Raw genomic sequence first — 18,248 nt, forward strand, 5'->3', positions numbered from 1 at the left:
ATTAAATTTTAAAAAGTCTGATTTGTGATCTGTGGTGAAACATACAGTGGTAAATGTGAATTTTCCAGCCAGCATTAACAATTCTTTGCAGGACAGTTTATAAGGGAAATGTATCTGCCACTTGTTAAGTATGTACCTGTTTATACTGCATGATCTGTGAGTGCAATATATACTTGGGGGTTGTTGGGTTTTTTGGTATAATAATACTAGAAAATCTTTGGAATTTTACACCTCTGCTTGTATTTTTCCACATTCCATTCAGAACCATGAGAATTCCCTTTACCCCCCTCACAGCATCAACTTTTTAACATACTTTACACCTAAGCCCTGCATCAATCTGCCACCCTGCTGGTTGAGAAGGCCTGGACACATCTCCCTTCTGACCCCGTCAACATAGCGCCCAGATAGATTTGTTTGTTTTACGGCCTCTTTTCACTTTCATCATGTGATACTGCAGCTAACCTTTTGGCTCCTGGTTATTGGCATTAGCCAAACTGCTCATGAGAGTGCTTTATCATACCAGAATACCAGAAAGAAACAGGCCAGGGAGTCCTTATAAATATATATGTGCCAGTGGCTGACACTAGATAGATTGTCCCAAATCCCACCGAAGAGCCCCTTGGTGGGCAGAGGAAAGTAGTTAGAAATCCTCTGGTCCCTTTACCCTTGCATTTAATTTTTTACTATATGACCTCTCCTTAGTTTCGGTACCATTCAGGAAGGCAATGCTGCATGGTCAGCTCATTTAATAAAAACATGCTTTTCCCAATTTTTTGGATTTACTTCCATTTCATTTTTGTTATTTTCCATTCCATAACTGTTTATTTTATTATTCCACTTATTAAGCTGTTTGTTCATAACGTGCTATATCTTCATGTGTGTAAATACTTTAAATGTATCAGTAGCACAAATATACTGCATATAATCTTCAAACAAATATTAGTGCTCACAGTTTATATGGACAAGACTTGATTCTTCTCTCATGCACATCAGAGAGTAATCACAGAGCAACCCCACTAAACTCAGTGGAGTTACACTGGTGTTGATGAGGGGAGAATTGGGCCCACATTGAAATGCAGGTATATTTCTTTTCTTTTTAGTTGTGGTTTATATGAAAAGATATTTACTTCGTAATTACTGTCTTAAATGTCCTGTTATTACTATTTACATCTTGTCCTGTCAACTTTTAACCTTCTCTTTCTCAAGAATAAGTTATGCTTTGAGCATCTTACATTTTCTTCCTCAAAGCCTAGGAAGCTGAAATTTTCTCCTCTCCTCCCCCCAACCCCACTTCCAAATTTCGAGATGATAATTACCAAAAGTTTAAATGGTATAGAATACAACTAACATGTCTCAGTGGCTTCTTCTCTTTCTAGATATCATTACTAATGGTTCGATTCTTGCTATTCTTGGATATTCAATGTTGTTTATTTTTATACATCTAAAACCTTAGTTTAACACCAGCCTTCTTTCTACATGAAATGGATTTGGTAATTTCAACTTCATCACTATCAGACTACTATCCTCCGCACAAAATCCCCCTCACATAATTTAGCTCACTGTTTTGCATAATTAGCTGTTTGTGCTCAGATGAATAACTGGGTTGAGCTAAAGCAGAGGCAAATTATTCCTCCCTAAAATGCTGCTAATCCAGATCAGAATTCAGATATAGTGCTGGGTATATTGTCTGAGCAATACATGACCTGAAAAAAAGACTGGATCTTCCACTCTGGTCAGTGTTTTAAAGTTCATAAACTAAGTAACTGATCTAAGATGCATTAAAATCATATTTCTTTGCTAGCTTTCATATATGTCCTACATAAAAGTCAAAATATGACTAAAGCAGTCAGAAGGAAGAAAAAAAGAAAAACCCAGTCTTTGAAAGGTAGCATCTGTTTTTTCTGTAGCCTTGTTTTTAAATGCTAAGTTTTTCATAGAATCATGACTACATTTGCTGAAAAATAATATTTTGCATTTTTAGAAGCTATGAAATACATTTCTGTTGTGTACTGTAAGGTCTCTCTCATATCAGCTGCACCTGCTCTATTTGCATGTGAATTCTGAACAATTCTTGTCCTATGTGACACTTCTGAAATGTCTGTCTGTTCTTTTTTTTTTTTTCCTTTTTAATTCTCAAGCTCACTATTTGGATAAGATAGTTAAAGGTACTGTATATTTGCTCTTTGTTGACCTGCCTATGCCTACATGTTTATTGATATATTTATATTTATATTGACCACTGCACTAGATTTGGCAAAAGCAACTTTTTCTTATGTGTGTTCCATGAATTATAAATTTGGTTCACATTACTTTTAATACATACCTCAGACTTAAAATACTAAATCTTTTGTGTCACACATGAACATTTAACTAATTGTTACATAAATTTCTATATATACTGTATAAATACATTAATTTTTTCCAAAACCAAAAACTGAAGATAACAGTCCATTTGCTGTTTGTTTTATTAATCCCGCTAGTTGGGCACTTAGTTGTGAAGCATTAAATATTTAAGAAAAGAAGCAAACTGACACTCTTGTCACAGAGTAAGAAACCATCAATTCTAATACATAATTTGATTAAATAGAGAGAGCAACCCACTTAATTTTGTATACACATTCTGTTGCCTCCCTTTTTCTAAATGTTTGAAAATCTATGTGAAATCCTATTTTAAGTTTTGTATGAGAAGCTGTAAAAAGCCTTACAATGTTTGCAATGGAATGGATCAGAGATACAAAATTCATGGGCAGAATAAGGCCCAACATAAAACAGCAGAGTTTCTCATATCTTCAGTTATGGTAAAAAATAGGTGAAAAAATACTTCCAAAAAGAAAATCCCTATCCCTCTTTCCCCAAATTACCTTTTTTCTATTCCTTTTTTGTGCTTTTTTCATTAGAATATGGCAATATTCATGACAATATCCAGGCTTTCATACATAAGTCTTGAGTGCACTCAGGTGACTTCTGTAACACTTTGTCAGTAGGGGAATTAAATCTCTGTCTTCTATAAACAAAGCAGAAGAAATGTATTCAGAAGCAAAATTAGCCTTCTGCACATACAGTTAATAAATACAGTTGGCAACTGCAGCCTGAAAAGAAAAAGGGCAGCAAGACTAATCTCAGCCTGGCATGATGACATGATATCCATAAGTATAACTCTATCATACCTTGTTATGAGAGGCTGTTACGATTCCCTTCCTTCAGTACCTTCAACATTTTACAAAGACAATGCCCCATAGATTTTTTTTATTTCACGCTACATAGGTGGAGAAGGGAGTCAGTAAATTAATAATTCCTTAGAAGAAAAATTAATATAATTATCTTGAACAGATTGTTCCAAGAGTGACTAAACATTAACCAAAACCAGGCAGTTTTCTAGTTTACATATAGGTAGATAAAGCAAAACCAATAAAAATAAAAAAATGCTGTGGCAAGTTTTATTTATTTTTATACTGTGTAAAGTTACAAATAACTGTTGTGTCCAAAAATATCTGATTTGTAGCCACCACTTCTTCTTAGGCTATTTAATACCATTTCTGTACTTGCTTCTGTCAATGTCTTATCACTATCATAGATAAGGAACTAGAATCTACATATTTATAAAGTGTCATCATCCTCATACGGATCATGTTGGCTGCATGCCAGATTTCATCAGTAGGAAGTGACAGATATTGTTTTTATGTAATGTTAGACTGAAAACAATTAGAGATTTTGGATATATTAAATTATTTTAATTGTTTCCCAAATTTTCCCTCCTTGGCCATAAAAGCAGACAAGATAGGATATAAAGGTAACAGCACAAAAGCCTTAGGGAGATTGTCACAAAGAATCACTCTCCGCTATCTGTCTTGAAGCACGTCACTACCGTGTTTTTGTTCAGTCTATCAATGTTTTATTGTGGTCCTTATGGTATTTCATTTTGTCCGTCCTAAGTAATCAAATACGCACAGCTATTACATTTAGTTGGAAATCCTGTCAGTCCTGTCCCATCCGTATGCAGCCTGAATCCTAATGTTTGTTAGAATAGATGCTAAGCTGCTTCACTATTTCCTGGGCTTTGCTTATTCTGTGAAAAGGAATGTACTTTTGGCATAAAGTATAGTCATTAAAACTGGCCTATACTTTGTGTGATTATTTAATGCACTGTAATTTCACATGAATATACGGCAACTCTGAGACCAGATAAAATTAATGTTCTCTTTTACTGCATGCATAGAATCATACTTACTTTCATACTTCAGAATCTGGAGGGATTTATTTAAAGTAACGAGGAGCTTAACAAAATCTGTACCAGCAAGTGACCAATATTGCACAGGGCAAATATTAATCTATACCACAAGCACAGAAATGGTATCACTTTACATGACTGTGTTTTGCGCTGTGTGCTCCTCTCTTGTTGCTTTCTCAAACAAAATAAAAACTTAATTTTGTCTGGCCTGCAGGTATTTTAGAGGATTGTTGCATATATTTCCTGCCTGCACAGGTAAGTGGTGTCTCAAGTGTCAGGCCAATCAAAGATGCCACTTGGTTAAGAATTAGATTTCCCTAGGTAATGTTGCTGTTCCTCTCCATGTGCAATTACAGTATTTGTGCTGTTATTAAGGCCTGTTCCCAGTAAGTGTCCCCTGTTTGTATTTTTTTTTCTGAAAATAATTGCAATATTTAAATCACTTTGATTTCCTTCTTTGTCTCTTTTGACAGAGGGCTGCCCAGGTCTGTGCAATAGCAATGGAAGATGTACATTGGACCAAAATGGTTGGCATTGTGTTTGCCAGCCAGGATGGAGAGGAGCAGGATGTGATGTAGCCATGGAAACTCTGTGCACTGATAGCAAGGACAATGAAGGAGGTAAGTTTTATACAGAGTTAAATTTTAACACTGGGGAAAATATATTGAGAAGCAAAGAATTTTACAATCAGGTGAAAAAATGCTGCTATGAGAATCATACATATATTTTACTAGATTGATGAGATGCATGTAAAAATAGATGATACTACAACATTGACTGCCTTCATTTGGGATGCCAGCAAACCCTTAAGAGTTGGTTACAAAGGTGTATTTAGCAGCAAAGAGTCCTGTGCCCCCTTATAGACTAACAGAAGTATTGGAGCATGAGCTTTCGTGGGTGAATACCCATTTCGTCGGATGCATGTAGTGGAAACTTGCTTGCATATTTATACCTGCCTCTGGAAATTTCCACTACATGCATCCGACGAAGTGGGTATTCACCCACGAAAGCTCATGCTCCAATACATCTGTTAGTCTATAAGGTGCCACAGGACTCTTTGCTGCTTTTACAGATCCAGACTAACATGGCTACACCTCTGAAAGGTGTATTTAGAAATCCATTAGTGACACATTAGATTCCAGATAACATTATTTTATGCAAGGACAAACAGTAGGGTCTTAATTCCGTGAGCATTAGAAACATATTGTACGCAAATACAGAACAGTTCTAAAATCTTTACTAAGACAACATTTTCATTGACTTCATTAGGAATATCATTGAGTGAAAGGACTGTGTAAGGACTTTGCATTTGGGACCATATCATTAGAAACAATTGCATCACAGGATGTGTGCCCAGTGTAAGAATAGCTCATTTATCCATAACCTGTGAAGCCAGATAATGAACAGGACACTCCCAGCACCATTCTTTTACTTGCTATCCTGTGGTCTGTCACTTATCCAACAAATTGAATATTTCTTTTTAGATAACAAGGCCCCAATCCACAATGACATGCATGCAGGACCACTGGCTTCAGGGATCTGCCTGTGTACATCTCACTGCTGGGTTGGGGCCTAAAAGAGGTATAAAAGGTAGATATAACTTATCAACTTGTCTTCAGAATCACATCTACCATGTGAAGGAAATAATATAGTAAAATATTAGATTGAACTTCACATTACCCTGTAGCTCCTCTCCCCCAGCATCTCAGAACTCTGCAGGGGAGAGCATCCCCACCCCCCTGCCTCTTTGTGAGGCTGGGGAAATGGAACTGCTGTGAGGGGCAACCCAGAAGCTCAGCCAGAAGGAGCAGAGGCAACCAGCCTCAATAAGGACATTTGGACACATCAGTGCCCGATTTCAGTTTTTGCTCTGGATATTCCTTCCCTGTTTTGACTGGCTGTTTGCTCCGATTCCCTTCCTCATAGTCTCTTTGCTTCTGTCTAGCACAGGAGTTGGCAACCTTTCAGAAGTGCTGTGCCGAGTCTTCCTTTATTCACTCTAATTTAAGGTTTCGCATGCCAGTAATACATTTTAACATTTTCAGGAGGTCTCTTTCTATAAGTCTATATTATATAACTAAACTGTTGTTGTATGTAAAGTAAATAAGGTTTTTAAAATCTTTAAGAAGCTTCATTTAAAATTAAATTAAAATGCAGAGCCCCCCGGACCAGTGGGCAGGAACAGGGCAGTGTGAGTGCCACTGAAAATCAGCTCGCGTGCCGCCTTCAGCACGTGTGCCATAGGTTACCTACCCCTGTCTAGCATGATGCGGCCCTGATCTCAGTAATACACATAATAAAGAATAGTAGTAACAACATTTACCATTGAGATTATACATGAGGAAAACATTATTGTCAAAACATCTTTGCTAAGTTTATTTTCTATTTTTCAGATTGTATGTTAAGATAAATGTTTATTTCCAACACTTCTATATCGCTTATTTTATATTTTGAGTTAACTGTTCATACGTTTCACAGTTTGGGTCCTGAGGTGACCCATTAGGCTCTAGTGACTAGTTGGTTCAGTTGGGCAGTGAGCCAATATTGGACCAAGCTCTCTGCCCTGTGTAAGTTGGCATAGCGCCACTGGAATCAATGAAGTAGACTTCAGTGGAGCTGTGACAGTTTATAACAGGAGAGAATGTAGCTTTCGTGTACATCTACACTGCAAAATATATATATATATATATATATATATATATATATATATACACCCATAGCAGCAAGTCTGAGACGGCTGGTCAGCTGACTCTGATTGTGCTACAGTGCTAAAAATAGCAGAGTAGACATTCTCACTTGGGCTATAGCTCAAGTTCTGAGATCCAACCCTGTCACCATGTTTCAGAGTCTGGGCTCCAGCCCAAGGAGGAACAGTACATTGCTATTTTTAGCCCTTTAGTATGAGTCTGAGTCAGTTTATACAGGTTTCAGACTCGCTGCTGTGGGTTTCTTTTTGCAGTGTAGTTATACCCTTAGGCTACATCTACAGTTAAAACACTGCAGCACTGTAGCTATGCCTCTGTAGCACTTCAGTGTAGCCACTCACTACAGCAACAGGAGGTTGTTCTCTCATCACTGTAGTTCATCCCTCGGCCCAGGAGGTGGTAGTTAGGTAAATGGAAGATTTTTCACACCCCTGAGCGATGTAGCTGGGTCAACTTAACTTTTCAGTGTAGACCTGGCTTAGACTATGGATGCACACAATGAGCATAGGCTGAATTCTGTTCTTAATGTACTTGTGAGGAGAGAAGGGACTCCATTTGAATTCAGTGGGAACAAAGCATGTGCAGCCAAAGACAGAGAATGCTTGTACTTCCTCACTTAGAAAAATTGCTCCTGTATTACACTATATAAAAAAGACCCATATTTTATCATTATCATGTATGTAGAATTTCCATTTAAGTCAATTGTGGTTTCATATAAAAATCATTAGCTAGTTATGGCTCAGAGTAAAGTAAAATTTACATGTAAGGATCTCACTTATCTTCTGAAATGAAAGTAAAGTCTTTTTTCTCAGTTGCAATCAGTTTATCATGAAACACAACTCCATATATACAGTATAAGGAGCAATGAGGGACTGAAATATCTATTAGGAGTCTGTAGATCTTGGGAAGCTCCTCAAAAGAAAAAGTTGCTTGGGCAAGGAGCCTACAGAGTTTATTTCTGCAGGAGAAAATATGCAGGCTTTATCAGCTCTACAGGTTCTCCAAGCCATTTAAAAACTCAGCAGGCACTCAGTCTCAGCAGCAACCTTCTGTGAAGCTTTATAGCGCTGATTTATACAGTAACAGCCTGGTTTGCCTCTCATTAAAGTCAATTGGAAAACTCTCACTGATTAAATAGGAGATTTGGATTGGGTCCTGTTCTGAGCTATATGTGACCTTGAAAGCAGTCAGAAAGAGCTGGAACTTCCATTAATCACGTAAGTCAACTTATAGTGAAATAAATCTATGCAAAAGATGCCTTTCCTACACCCTGACTCCATAGTATATAGAATTTCAAAAGGAATGTCAGTTACGGGGGTTAAGTGATGTTGCCATCCTTCCTTGGCCAGCTTTGCAGAATATAATTCTAAAATGCACCTTTGAGAAATATTCCCCATCAACCTCCTAGTTAGTTGGTGTTTCTTTTAAAAACGGGGCTTATGATTTTCCAATTTGTAGGTCTCTAATCTATGTTCTGTTTTGAATTTACTTCCCAAACATACCAGGGGGCTTTCCAGGAGGTGAGGCTGGGACAATGGGACAAAACACACCCTGGGGGAGTTCTGACCCCTTCCTTTCAGTGCCTTTTTATTCATCTCTAGAGATAGCAGTTCTTAAAACAAGACCATATCCTGCTGCAGTTCTATGCATGTTTCAGCTAAGGAAAAAGTACAGCTAGCCAAGATTTTTATTACAAGATTTTAAACTTTCTGAATGGATGAAGATTTTCTCTTCACAAATATATACATACCTGCTGTACATGAAAGAACAACTTATATCTAGAATCAAAAATACAAAATAGTCTTCCTGAGTTGGTAATGATTATTGAATGAACTGGAACATCTTTGATTTTCTTTGTATTTTTTTCCTTTAACTCTGAGAAATATAGCAGCTAAGTCAAGTCTAATAATTTTAGGCTAAACTAAAATACATCAATGATTTTGTTGAGCTATTCCACTTTTTGACACACAGGGCAATAGACAGACAACTTAGTATCACTAGACAGCACTAGCTATATAAGTATAGAGAGAGAGAGAATGAAAAATGTTCTCTTAAGTTATAGAGAGCCAGATTCATAACCATCCGTCACTCGCTTGGGCAAGTTGCTGATAAACTCCACAGAAAAATAACAAACAGTGTGTACCTGTATCGTGGCTGGTGAAAATGAGATTCTTTCTCTGATTGATGTTAGCAGAGAGGCTTGTAAAAATGCATTTCCAGCTGATTAGTTCAGAAGATGTCAATCTCATGCAGTTTTATGACCTGCAGACTACACACCAGATGTACATTTGCTTTTTATAAACTAACAAAGATGAATGACTAAATTTGTGCATTTCTCTTTGGCAATTGTACCAAATATTGCCTGAGGGAGGACATAGAAGTGTAAAAATCAAAACAAAGCCTTTAGCCGTGACTGTACTGGGTTTTAATACTGACCCACGTTAGTCCAGCCAAAACTAATATGGTATCAGAATATTTTGGTTATGAAAGTTTTCATATTTTTATGGAATCAGTCTTAAGAAAATCCTCCCGGATCAGTAATACTTCTTCTTAATTCAATGTATGGTCTGAGTCGTCACTCCTTTACCATTCCTGAAGTGCCCACTGATGTTGGTTGACTGAAGTGGGAGTTTTATGTGAGCAAGAAATGTATCATCAGGCCCTTAAAACTATGCCAGCACATTAACTCTGTTCTGTCTAGTACAGAAATTCTTAAGCAAAATGCAGCATAAGCTACATTTGGAAGAAAACTTTATTTATATCATTTTAGCACATAATGCATTAATATAACCATGGTTGATTTGCGTGTGTGGTTTTAGTTTTAATAATAAAGCTGGCTGTTTTGTAAATGGAACTATCATAGGTTTCCTCAAGCTGCTGTATCAGCATATTTTCTATTCTTTTGTAAAATACAGTCCTCTTTCCTTATCTAAATTGAATGATAATATGCTTGAGCTATCTCAGCCTTGCTGCTCTTTGGGGGAAAACAATTATCAGCTCTATGATACTGTATTAAATTACGTAGAAAACTTTCTGTAGCTAACATTTCCAGACTTGTTGTACTCGCAGCTAATTAAACAGTAATCTATTTGAGTTTGATTTTAATCCCCCACCATATTAGATTTCTAGAGATGACGGGTTTAATCTGTATCATATGTGAATGTGCTGTACCTATACATAAAAACAATCCACATGTGTACGTAAAGCATGTTTGTGTTAGCTAACATTCAGCGTCAGCTGCTCATGAATTAAAATATAAAAAGTTTAACATAGATTTTGCGCTCATACATTTTTATGCAAAAGACTTGTGGAGATTACTTTTGCCAGTAGCCGCAAACCCTTTCTTCCAAAGTTAAAAAAAATCTAGCTTGATAAATGTTCTTTAATATTTAAAGCTACTTGGAGCACAGATACATTATATAGGTTCAAGAATGCAGTAGAGTGGGAGTTACCTGTTTCTCTTCTTTGCATACCAAATAACCTTGCATAAAAGCTACTTAACCCCCATAAAAAGTATTTAATATTTATAAGTCAGTTGTGTCTGGAGAGTCTAAATGCTTTCTTTTGTTTTAAATAAGCAAAAAATGTAATAAATATTTTTAATATGAGGACTAAACCTGCAAGATTCTGAGTGGCTTCAATTCCCATTGATTTCCATGGGAGTTTGGGAGCTCAGTACAAGATTGGGCCTTTCATTTCTTGAAAGTGAATGATTAAAAATCTAAACTACTAATAATTTTTAAATCCCTCTGAATGAAAAGTGTGTCTAATTGCTCATTCAGATATAAAGAACAGAAAGAAGCATTATTCATTTGTCTGAATTTCTGCCCACAGATGGATTAATTGACTGCATGGATCCCGACTGCTGCTTGCAGAGTTCCTGCCAAAATCAGCCCTATTGTCGTGGATTGCCTGATCCCCAAGATATCATTAGCCAAAGCCAACAATCACCATCTCAGCAAGCTGCCAAATCTTTTTATGACCGGATCAGTTTTCTTACAGGGCCAGATAGCACCCATGTGATACCTGGAGAAAGTCCTTTCAATAAGAGGTGAATATGAATGGATCATTCCTTCATGAGCATAAAATGAAATTTTAAAGTGTATATGTGATTCACATTGTTAGGATGTCCACTGCGATTGTGACATTTAATGGAGTGGGCTTTCAACAAATGCATCACTAATTTTTTTAAAAATATTAATATGACTATTTTATCTGATTTCTTACAAAAATTCAAATGGCTAGCTCTTGTGAGTTACACACACTCTGCCATGTTAATACCTGGGTTCTAAGAGGCTATTTCATTCAGGATTAAATAAATCTTCATTTAACCAGTTGATTTGGGTTAGCTCAGTTGGCAATATATCCAACCAATGAAAACACCCCAGAAGGAAAGGCAGAGGTGCACTTTTTAAGCTGAGTTCAGTAAATAATATTAATTATGTATTAATGTAATAGGATTGGTAAGTGCATGACAGTACGGTTGCAATATACAGTTTGACTGGTGCTTTACAGAGTAGTAATGCCCTAAAAATAAACCAGTAACTGAGAGCAGGTGTCTTACATCTCACTAAGTGAAAGAAGATGATTTACACTAGCATTCCTGAATCTGCAGTTTGATGCATTTCAGCACAGCAATTGATTAAAAGTTGGTGAACTAATGTTCCTTATTGCCTCTTTTACATTTTACACTTCTTGTCCCTACAGAGTTACAGATTTCCTTGGGAATTAATTGGAAAGTACATTTTTCTTTATGAAAGTGCCAGAGATATGACTTAGAGGAGGAAAGTCTAGAATTTATAAGTTTTAAAAATTCATTACTAAATGACTGGTCTTGGTAACTCTCTCAAGACAATCTGCGCCAAATTAAAACACAGGGTAAATATAGAAGCAGTTAGAGAATGTATATTAGAGCTTATAAGAGGGCAATGGCTTGTCAGAGTTTCAGCATGGATTACATAGATGTCATTTAATGATGTGTTTGTTTTTTTAAGCTGTATTACTGATAATCATGCTAGCAATATCTGAGCAAATAATCTAATTCTGCACCTTTTCCCACAGCCTTGCATCTGTCATCAGGGGCCAAGTGTTAACTGCCGATGGAACGCCACTCATTGGAGTTAATGTCTCTTTTTTACATTATCCAGAATATGGTTACACAATCACTCGCCAAGATGGAATGTAAGTTTGCTGCCAGCCACTTCTATCATTAGACTATGGAGATTGCAGCTTTACTTAATTAGAGAGACTTGTTACACCAGGAGTTGTAGACACTATCACTGCAAACTGTTCCTTTGTAAATACCACAAAAACAGTTATCAGACATTTTCCTACTTGTTGATTATTTTTTTAATTATTATTTTTGAGAAAGGAAAAAGTTCTTGGTTATTTAAACACAGAGGCCATATTCTCCACTCTCTTACCCCAGTTTTACACCAGTATAATTTGATGAACTTCTCCATTGCTTCCAATTACGTTACATTGGCATAAAACTGGAGCAACAGGATGAAGAATCAGATCCATAAAATGCCAACTTTAAATGGCTTTGCACAGTATGTGACTTCTTTTTACTTTGCTGAATAACCTTATGATTTCTCCTAGGTTTGATTTGGTGGCAAATGGTGGTGCATCTCTAACTCTGGTGTTTGAACGATCACCATTCCTCACACAGTATCACACAGTGTGGATTCCATGGAATGTCTTTTATGTCATGGATACCCTGGTCATGAAGAAGGAAGAGAATGACATTCCCAGCTGTGATCTGAGTGGATTTGTGAGGCCAAACCCTGTCATTGTGTCATCACCTTTATCCACCTTCTTTAGGATTTCTCCTGAAGACAGTCCCATTATCCCTGAGACACAGGTACAATGCGCTTCAAACTAAATAACATTTTCTATCAGATGTATTTTAGATTATCATAAAGAAGATGTATGCTGCTGATTTATAATAATAAAGAATGTTGAATAATTCATGAAAAAGTGCTATATGTGAGTAAGTTAACACCAATATTGTTTATTTTCAAAATCCGGTGCATGAAAGTATCATGCATGCAAATACTTGACATGTATAAATGCTTGCCATAATTATAATATACTGCGTGTCATGAACTGACAGATGTTCAGCTGTGCATTGCCTTGCAGGATCATCATATCCTATATGTTCAAAATGTGAATAGATTTGTGTATTTGACTTTGACTATCAGTCCTTAGTGTTCAAAATTATTATTTTTTGAGAACACACCTACAAAATTGTAAGTGAGAGATGAGGTTTTTTTATTGTAGTGCACAGCCCTTATAGGACTATAGTTTGATTAATGTTATCAATTCATTGTTAATAAATATTATGTACACTTGTATTTTTTCAGTAGTAAGTGAGAAATTTCATATTTGTGATATTTCAGGACATAATTTTGCAGGGCACTGAGCACTCTCAGTACCTTTTGAGGCCTTTACACCTCTGCACTTTGTAGGAGCAAGACCTAAAGTTGGATTAAAGTTATCAAAAAGTTGTTTTGAACTAAAAATAAATGCTCTGAAGATTTTGTGTGTCTAACATAGATTACATTACATTCCCTAATCTCAAATAACTAATCACTAATATAATTTTCCTCTGCTCCCAAATAGAATTGCATTTTAAGAAATGACAGTCATCTTGTGATTTATTTTTGGCAAGGATTTTCCTGCTAAAATAGCTATTTTGTTTGCTTGCTTGCTTGCTTCATTATAACTGTGTAGAACATGTTTTCATAACTCTTCAGGAAGAAATATCCTTCCTTCCTCAGGGGGAACATAGCAGGTGCAATTAAAATTAGTTGTATTTAGAGCTTTTAAAAAAAGGACAAAACAATTAAATAATTCATGGTAGGAACTGGTAAAGTATAAATAAATTGCAATTAAATATATTTAAGCCTAAACTAGGCTATCCAATACATGGTTTTTATCCTTCAGTACTGTTTCTCTACATTTGATAGCTGCAACTTAGGTCAATCCATTGCAAAATAGCTCCAATTTTCATGTTGTGGATATGATAGATTTGGTCCCAAAAATTGATGGAAAGTGGCAAATATATTATTATAAAACAAGGAAAAGTAATAATGTACAATGCTAGTTGTAAAGAGCTTTAAAAGCTCTTTGTTATATATGCATATATAAAAAATAAAAACAACCCCCACCCTGACCCCAAAAGCCATCTTCACACCAGGCTTATTGTTTGACCTGTGCTAATGTGAGCACTTTTTGATTAAGTTAAAACTAATTATTCATGCAAAAAGCTAATTATTACACTATGCAAAAATACAAAATAAGGATTGTTTTCTCCACTCAGTGAATACACATAACTCCTATTTCTGCTAATGGAAGTTACACAAATATAGCAAGAATAATATACCCCGTAACAGTCAGAGTCTAATCTCAGAAGCATGTGCATAATGCTACATCTCCCAGTACAAATTCAGATTTGCAGCTTATTCTATTAAAAAACTATCCATTAAGTTTCTGAGGAATGCTTAACAGTTGTTTTTCTGAAAAGAGCCAGAGCCAGATTTACTGTAGGAGAGATTGGAATTGGCACAGAAAACACAGAGGAGCCATTCCCCAGTTCCCTGCTAATCAACCATCCTTCTAATGTGGATTGGCAACGCTCAGCACCACATGCAGGGGAGAATAGTGTGCTGCATTAACTCTAGAGGTAACATTTCATCATCCCTTAAAGGTACTGTGACTCTAAGAGTGTTCTTCCGGAAACAGTACCTTTAGGGGATGATGAAGCATTACCTCTAGAGTTAATGCAGCACACAAAACAATTTAGGCACCTAACTGCCACTGTAGGTGCCTAAATCCCAGAATCAGGCCCCATTGGGATTCACAAAATACCTACTCAGCTTCCTTTGAGCCCTTAGGCAACTAAACTTGCTTAGCAGTAAAAGTTCCCAAAGTGCCATTGTGTCCACCTGAGTATATGTGCACTGAAGTCCCATGCCAGACATCCAGACACCTAAGCCCGCAAGCATTCCATAGACTGGAGAAAGATAGTCTTTCCTCTGCCTAATGTGCCTGCGGGGCCTGATCTGGTAAGCATGCAGCTCACTTAGTGGAATGGCCCTATAGATGAGTTCACACAAAACAGCCACTGCCAGTACCGCTCCATCCTCATAACTTTTAGCCCAGTGGTAAAGGTACTCACCTGAGATGTGGGAGATCCTGGGTTCAAGTCCCCCACCTCTGCCTCAGAGGAGAAGGGATTTGAACAGGGAGCTGTTCTCTCTCTGGGGAGTGACCTAACAACTGAGCTATTGGATATTCTGATGTAGAGTTCCTTCAGTCTCTCCTACTGAAGCTGTTCCACTGTGAATAAGAGTCATTGGAGCAGAAGGACTAGATCCTGGTATGACACTTCTCAGAGTGCCCAGGACTGTGGATCACTTTGTTTCCCCCTGGCCTCAGTGAGAGAGAGAGTTACTGGTGCTAACCGGGTGTCAGCTCCCTGACACCATCAGTCTGTTGCCCACCAAACCAATCTCCTCAGGCCTCTGCCATCCCCTACTTTGCCTTGGAGGTTAACAGTAGGTGTATCTAGCCCCCGAATCCCTCTGAATGCATCCTTCACTGGACACTCACAGAAATTGCCAGGTATACTCTCTCCAGAGGAACCCTATACACACAGCTTGACTGGTACAAGTCAGGATCAGATCCTGAATAACATCACATCACTAAAATATATTTATTATGAAACAATCATAACTTTATTATCAAAGATTGAGATTTAAGAGTTAGTGAGCAGAGATAACAAGTAGAAAGAGAAATTGTTACATATTAAACAAGTATAATGTGCCTCTTAGAGTCTTAAACTTAATGTTCTTCTTCGAGTGCTGGTCCCTATGTGTATTCCTCCATGGCTACACATGCGCCCAAGTCAGAGAATTCTTGACAGCAGTGTCTGTTGATCTGCACATGTGCCCTCACTCTCCTCATGCCTCCAACTTGGGAGATAAAAGGCAGAGTGGACTGACTGCCTCTCTGGTTTCTTCTTACCACTGCATGGCTTGGGTTGACACCTCCAATGTCTGGAGCTTCATCTTCCTTTATTCTTTGAGCTGCAAATACATATTATATATTTTAAAACATTTTAGAGCTTTATCTGATAGTTTTTAGCTAAATTTGGTAGTTTAATAGTTAGATTCTCAATCAAGAGGAATTCCCTCCGCCCCAGACTATGTCCAGGATTCTGAGATTCAAATCTGTGCTTCCAGCCCATGCTGCTTCTCCGGCAATGATGACCTTTCTGCCTTGGGATTGCACAGCTCTCAGCAAGGTGTAGATTCTGCCACTTGTTCCCTGGTCATACCTTTGAGGGGTGGGAGCTTTGCCTTAAGAAGCACTTACTGGAGAAGGCTATGAGGCCGCAGTCAGACCCGGGGCAAGTCTTTTTGTTCAGCCCATGAGGACTTAGGATGTTCTAACTCACAGGGTCATGACAAGAAAGTCCACAAATCCAGGGCTCTTTCAGTACCAGACTGCACTCCAGCAGCAATGGTGCCTCTAGTATTAATTGCTCCAGCTCTGTTGGTTCATATGGACAGGATCCCTCGCACTCTAGAGAGAGCAGTCTTATGCTCCACCTGATGACACTTTTGATCTCTGAGATCCCCAGCCTCCATCACCACCAGGTCCTTCCCTCACAAAGAAGGTTCCAACTCCACCAGGAGTTGCAACTTGTGGGAAGAGTCTGTCTCCAATTCCATCATTTAGTCATGGTTTCTTTCCAACAGAAACATTGGTACCGCAGATGGGTGCAGAATCAGCATTTTCTTTCTCAGGAAACTCTGAACCACCCAATGAACCAATGTCACCTCCTCTGAGGCATGCCTTCGTAGACAAGCGACTTGGACTGGTCTGGAACCAACCTCCAAATCTACAACTGCCTCAAAACTGTTCATACCCCATGCCATCGGGACTTCCACAATCACTGTTTGACCCATCTTATTGGCCATACTGGGGAGGGTGGGGCCTGTATCATCCAGCATAGTCAACACAATCTAGGGAGTCAGTCCACTCTTCCCTACCAAGAGGACAGCCAGAGATTCCTCCTGACCCTATGGAAGAGAAGGATTATGAGCTGGATCCAGCAATTCTGCCAGTACCGACAAGACTGCCCTTATCATCTCTCGATGAAGCAATTGCGCCAATGTCTCCATCCTTCCTAATGACCATAAGCCGTTTCAGGAAATGTTATGTTGGGTTGCAGAGAAGCTACAGATCTCCCTTAAGGAAGATTCAGGATCCTCAGCATAAATTCATGGAGAGCCTCCAGTTGTCTTGATCCAGCCAAATATAACTTCCTGTTAACAAAGCCATTCTAGAACCAGCTAGTACAGTTTGGAATACCCCAGCCACTTGTGCCCTTACCCCCAAGAGGGCAGAAAAAAATTATTTTGTCTCAGCCAAAAGGGCAGAATTTTTTTCTCATCCTGTTCCTAACTCTTTAGTTGTCCGGGCTGCCATGGACAACATAGACAGCCTAGGTCTACTACAGTCGATAAAGAGGGTAAATTACTTGTTTTATTGGGAGGAATATTCTTCGCTTCTACTAGACTTCAGTTCAGGATAGCCAGTTACCAAGCACTGATAGCTAAATATCATTACCTGAATTATTGTAGATAATACTTGGGTGCAGGGGACTGGACTAGAAGACCTATGATTCCAAATTCCCTTCCAGTCCTATGATTCCAAATGCATGGACTTCATCAACAAGGAGAGAGCTCGATTTCAGGCTCTCACTGAGGAAGGCCAATTGGTTGCCAGGACCACCCTTCAGTCACAAGTAGATGCAGCAGATACATCGAGGACAGTGGTTACAGTATATTAGAATCATTGCAATCATCTACAAGCTGTTTTCACTAACGTCCCAGTTTAAAGACATTATGTCTCATTGTTGCTTTCTGGATGAAAATGTCAGCAATCTTACTTGCATCTAGTTCCCTGGTATTGTCTTGATGCACGTTAAGGACAGTTATATTATTAGTTGTGTCTGTCCCATTGATGACTGGAGATGATTTTTAAGTCTTCTGAAGCTGGAGAATGAGTTCAGGATGATACAAGCACAGTGAGAAGGATTCTTATAAATGTGCAGTACTCTGGAAACATAGTGCTTCCAGAGTACTGCAAATGACTCCAAGATCTCTTTCGTGATAGGTAACAACTAATTTGGCACCATCATTTTGTATGTAAAATTGGGATTATATTTTGTCACGTGCATTACTTTGCATTTAACATTGGATTTCTTCTGCCATTTTGTTGCCAAGTCACCCAGTTTTATG

General features: G+C 37.9%; 1 protein-coding gene across 1 annotated transcript in view; it reads left to right on the forward strand.

The window, feature by feature from the left end:
* Positions 1-18,248, forward strand: part of TENM3 (teneurin transmembrane protein 3) — a 2,204,264-nt gene that overhangs the window by 2,114,886 nt on the left and 71,130 nt on the right. The window contains exons 27-30 of the mRNA XM_039540233.1: positions 4,702-4,848; positions 10,768-10,984; positions 11,995-12,114; positions 12,535-12,796. Coding sequence (XP_039396167.1) covers positions 4,702-4,848; positions 10,768-10,984; positions 11,995-12,114; positions 12,535-12,796 — 746 coding nt within the window. The remainder of the gene's footprint in view (positions 1-4,701; positions 4,849-10,767; positions 10,985-11,994; positions 12,115-12,534; positions 12,797-18,248) is intronic.

Source organism: Mauremys reevesii, linkage group 5 (assembly GCF_016161935.1).
Source record: "Mauremys reevesii isolate NIE-2019 linkage group 5, ASM1616193v1, whole genome shotgun sequence".
Taxonomy (NCBI): Eukaryota; Metazoa; Chordata; order Testudines; family Geoemydidae; genus Mauremys; species Mauremys reevesii.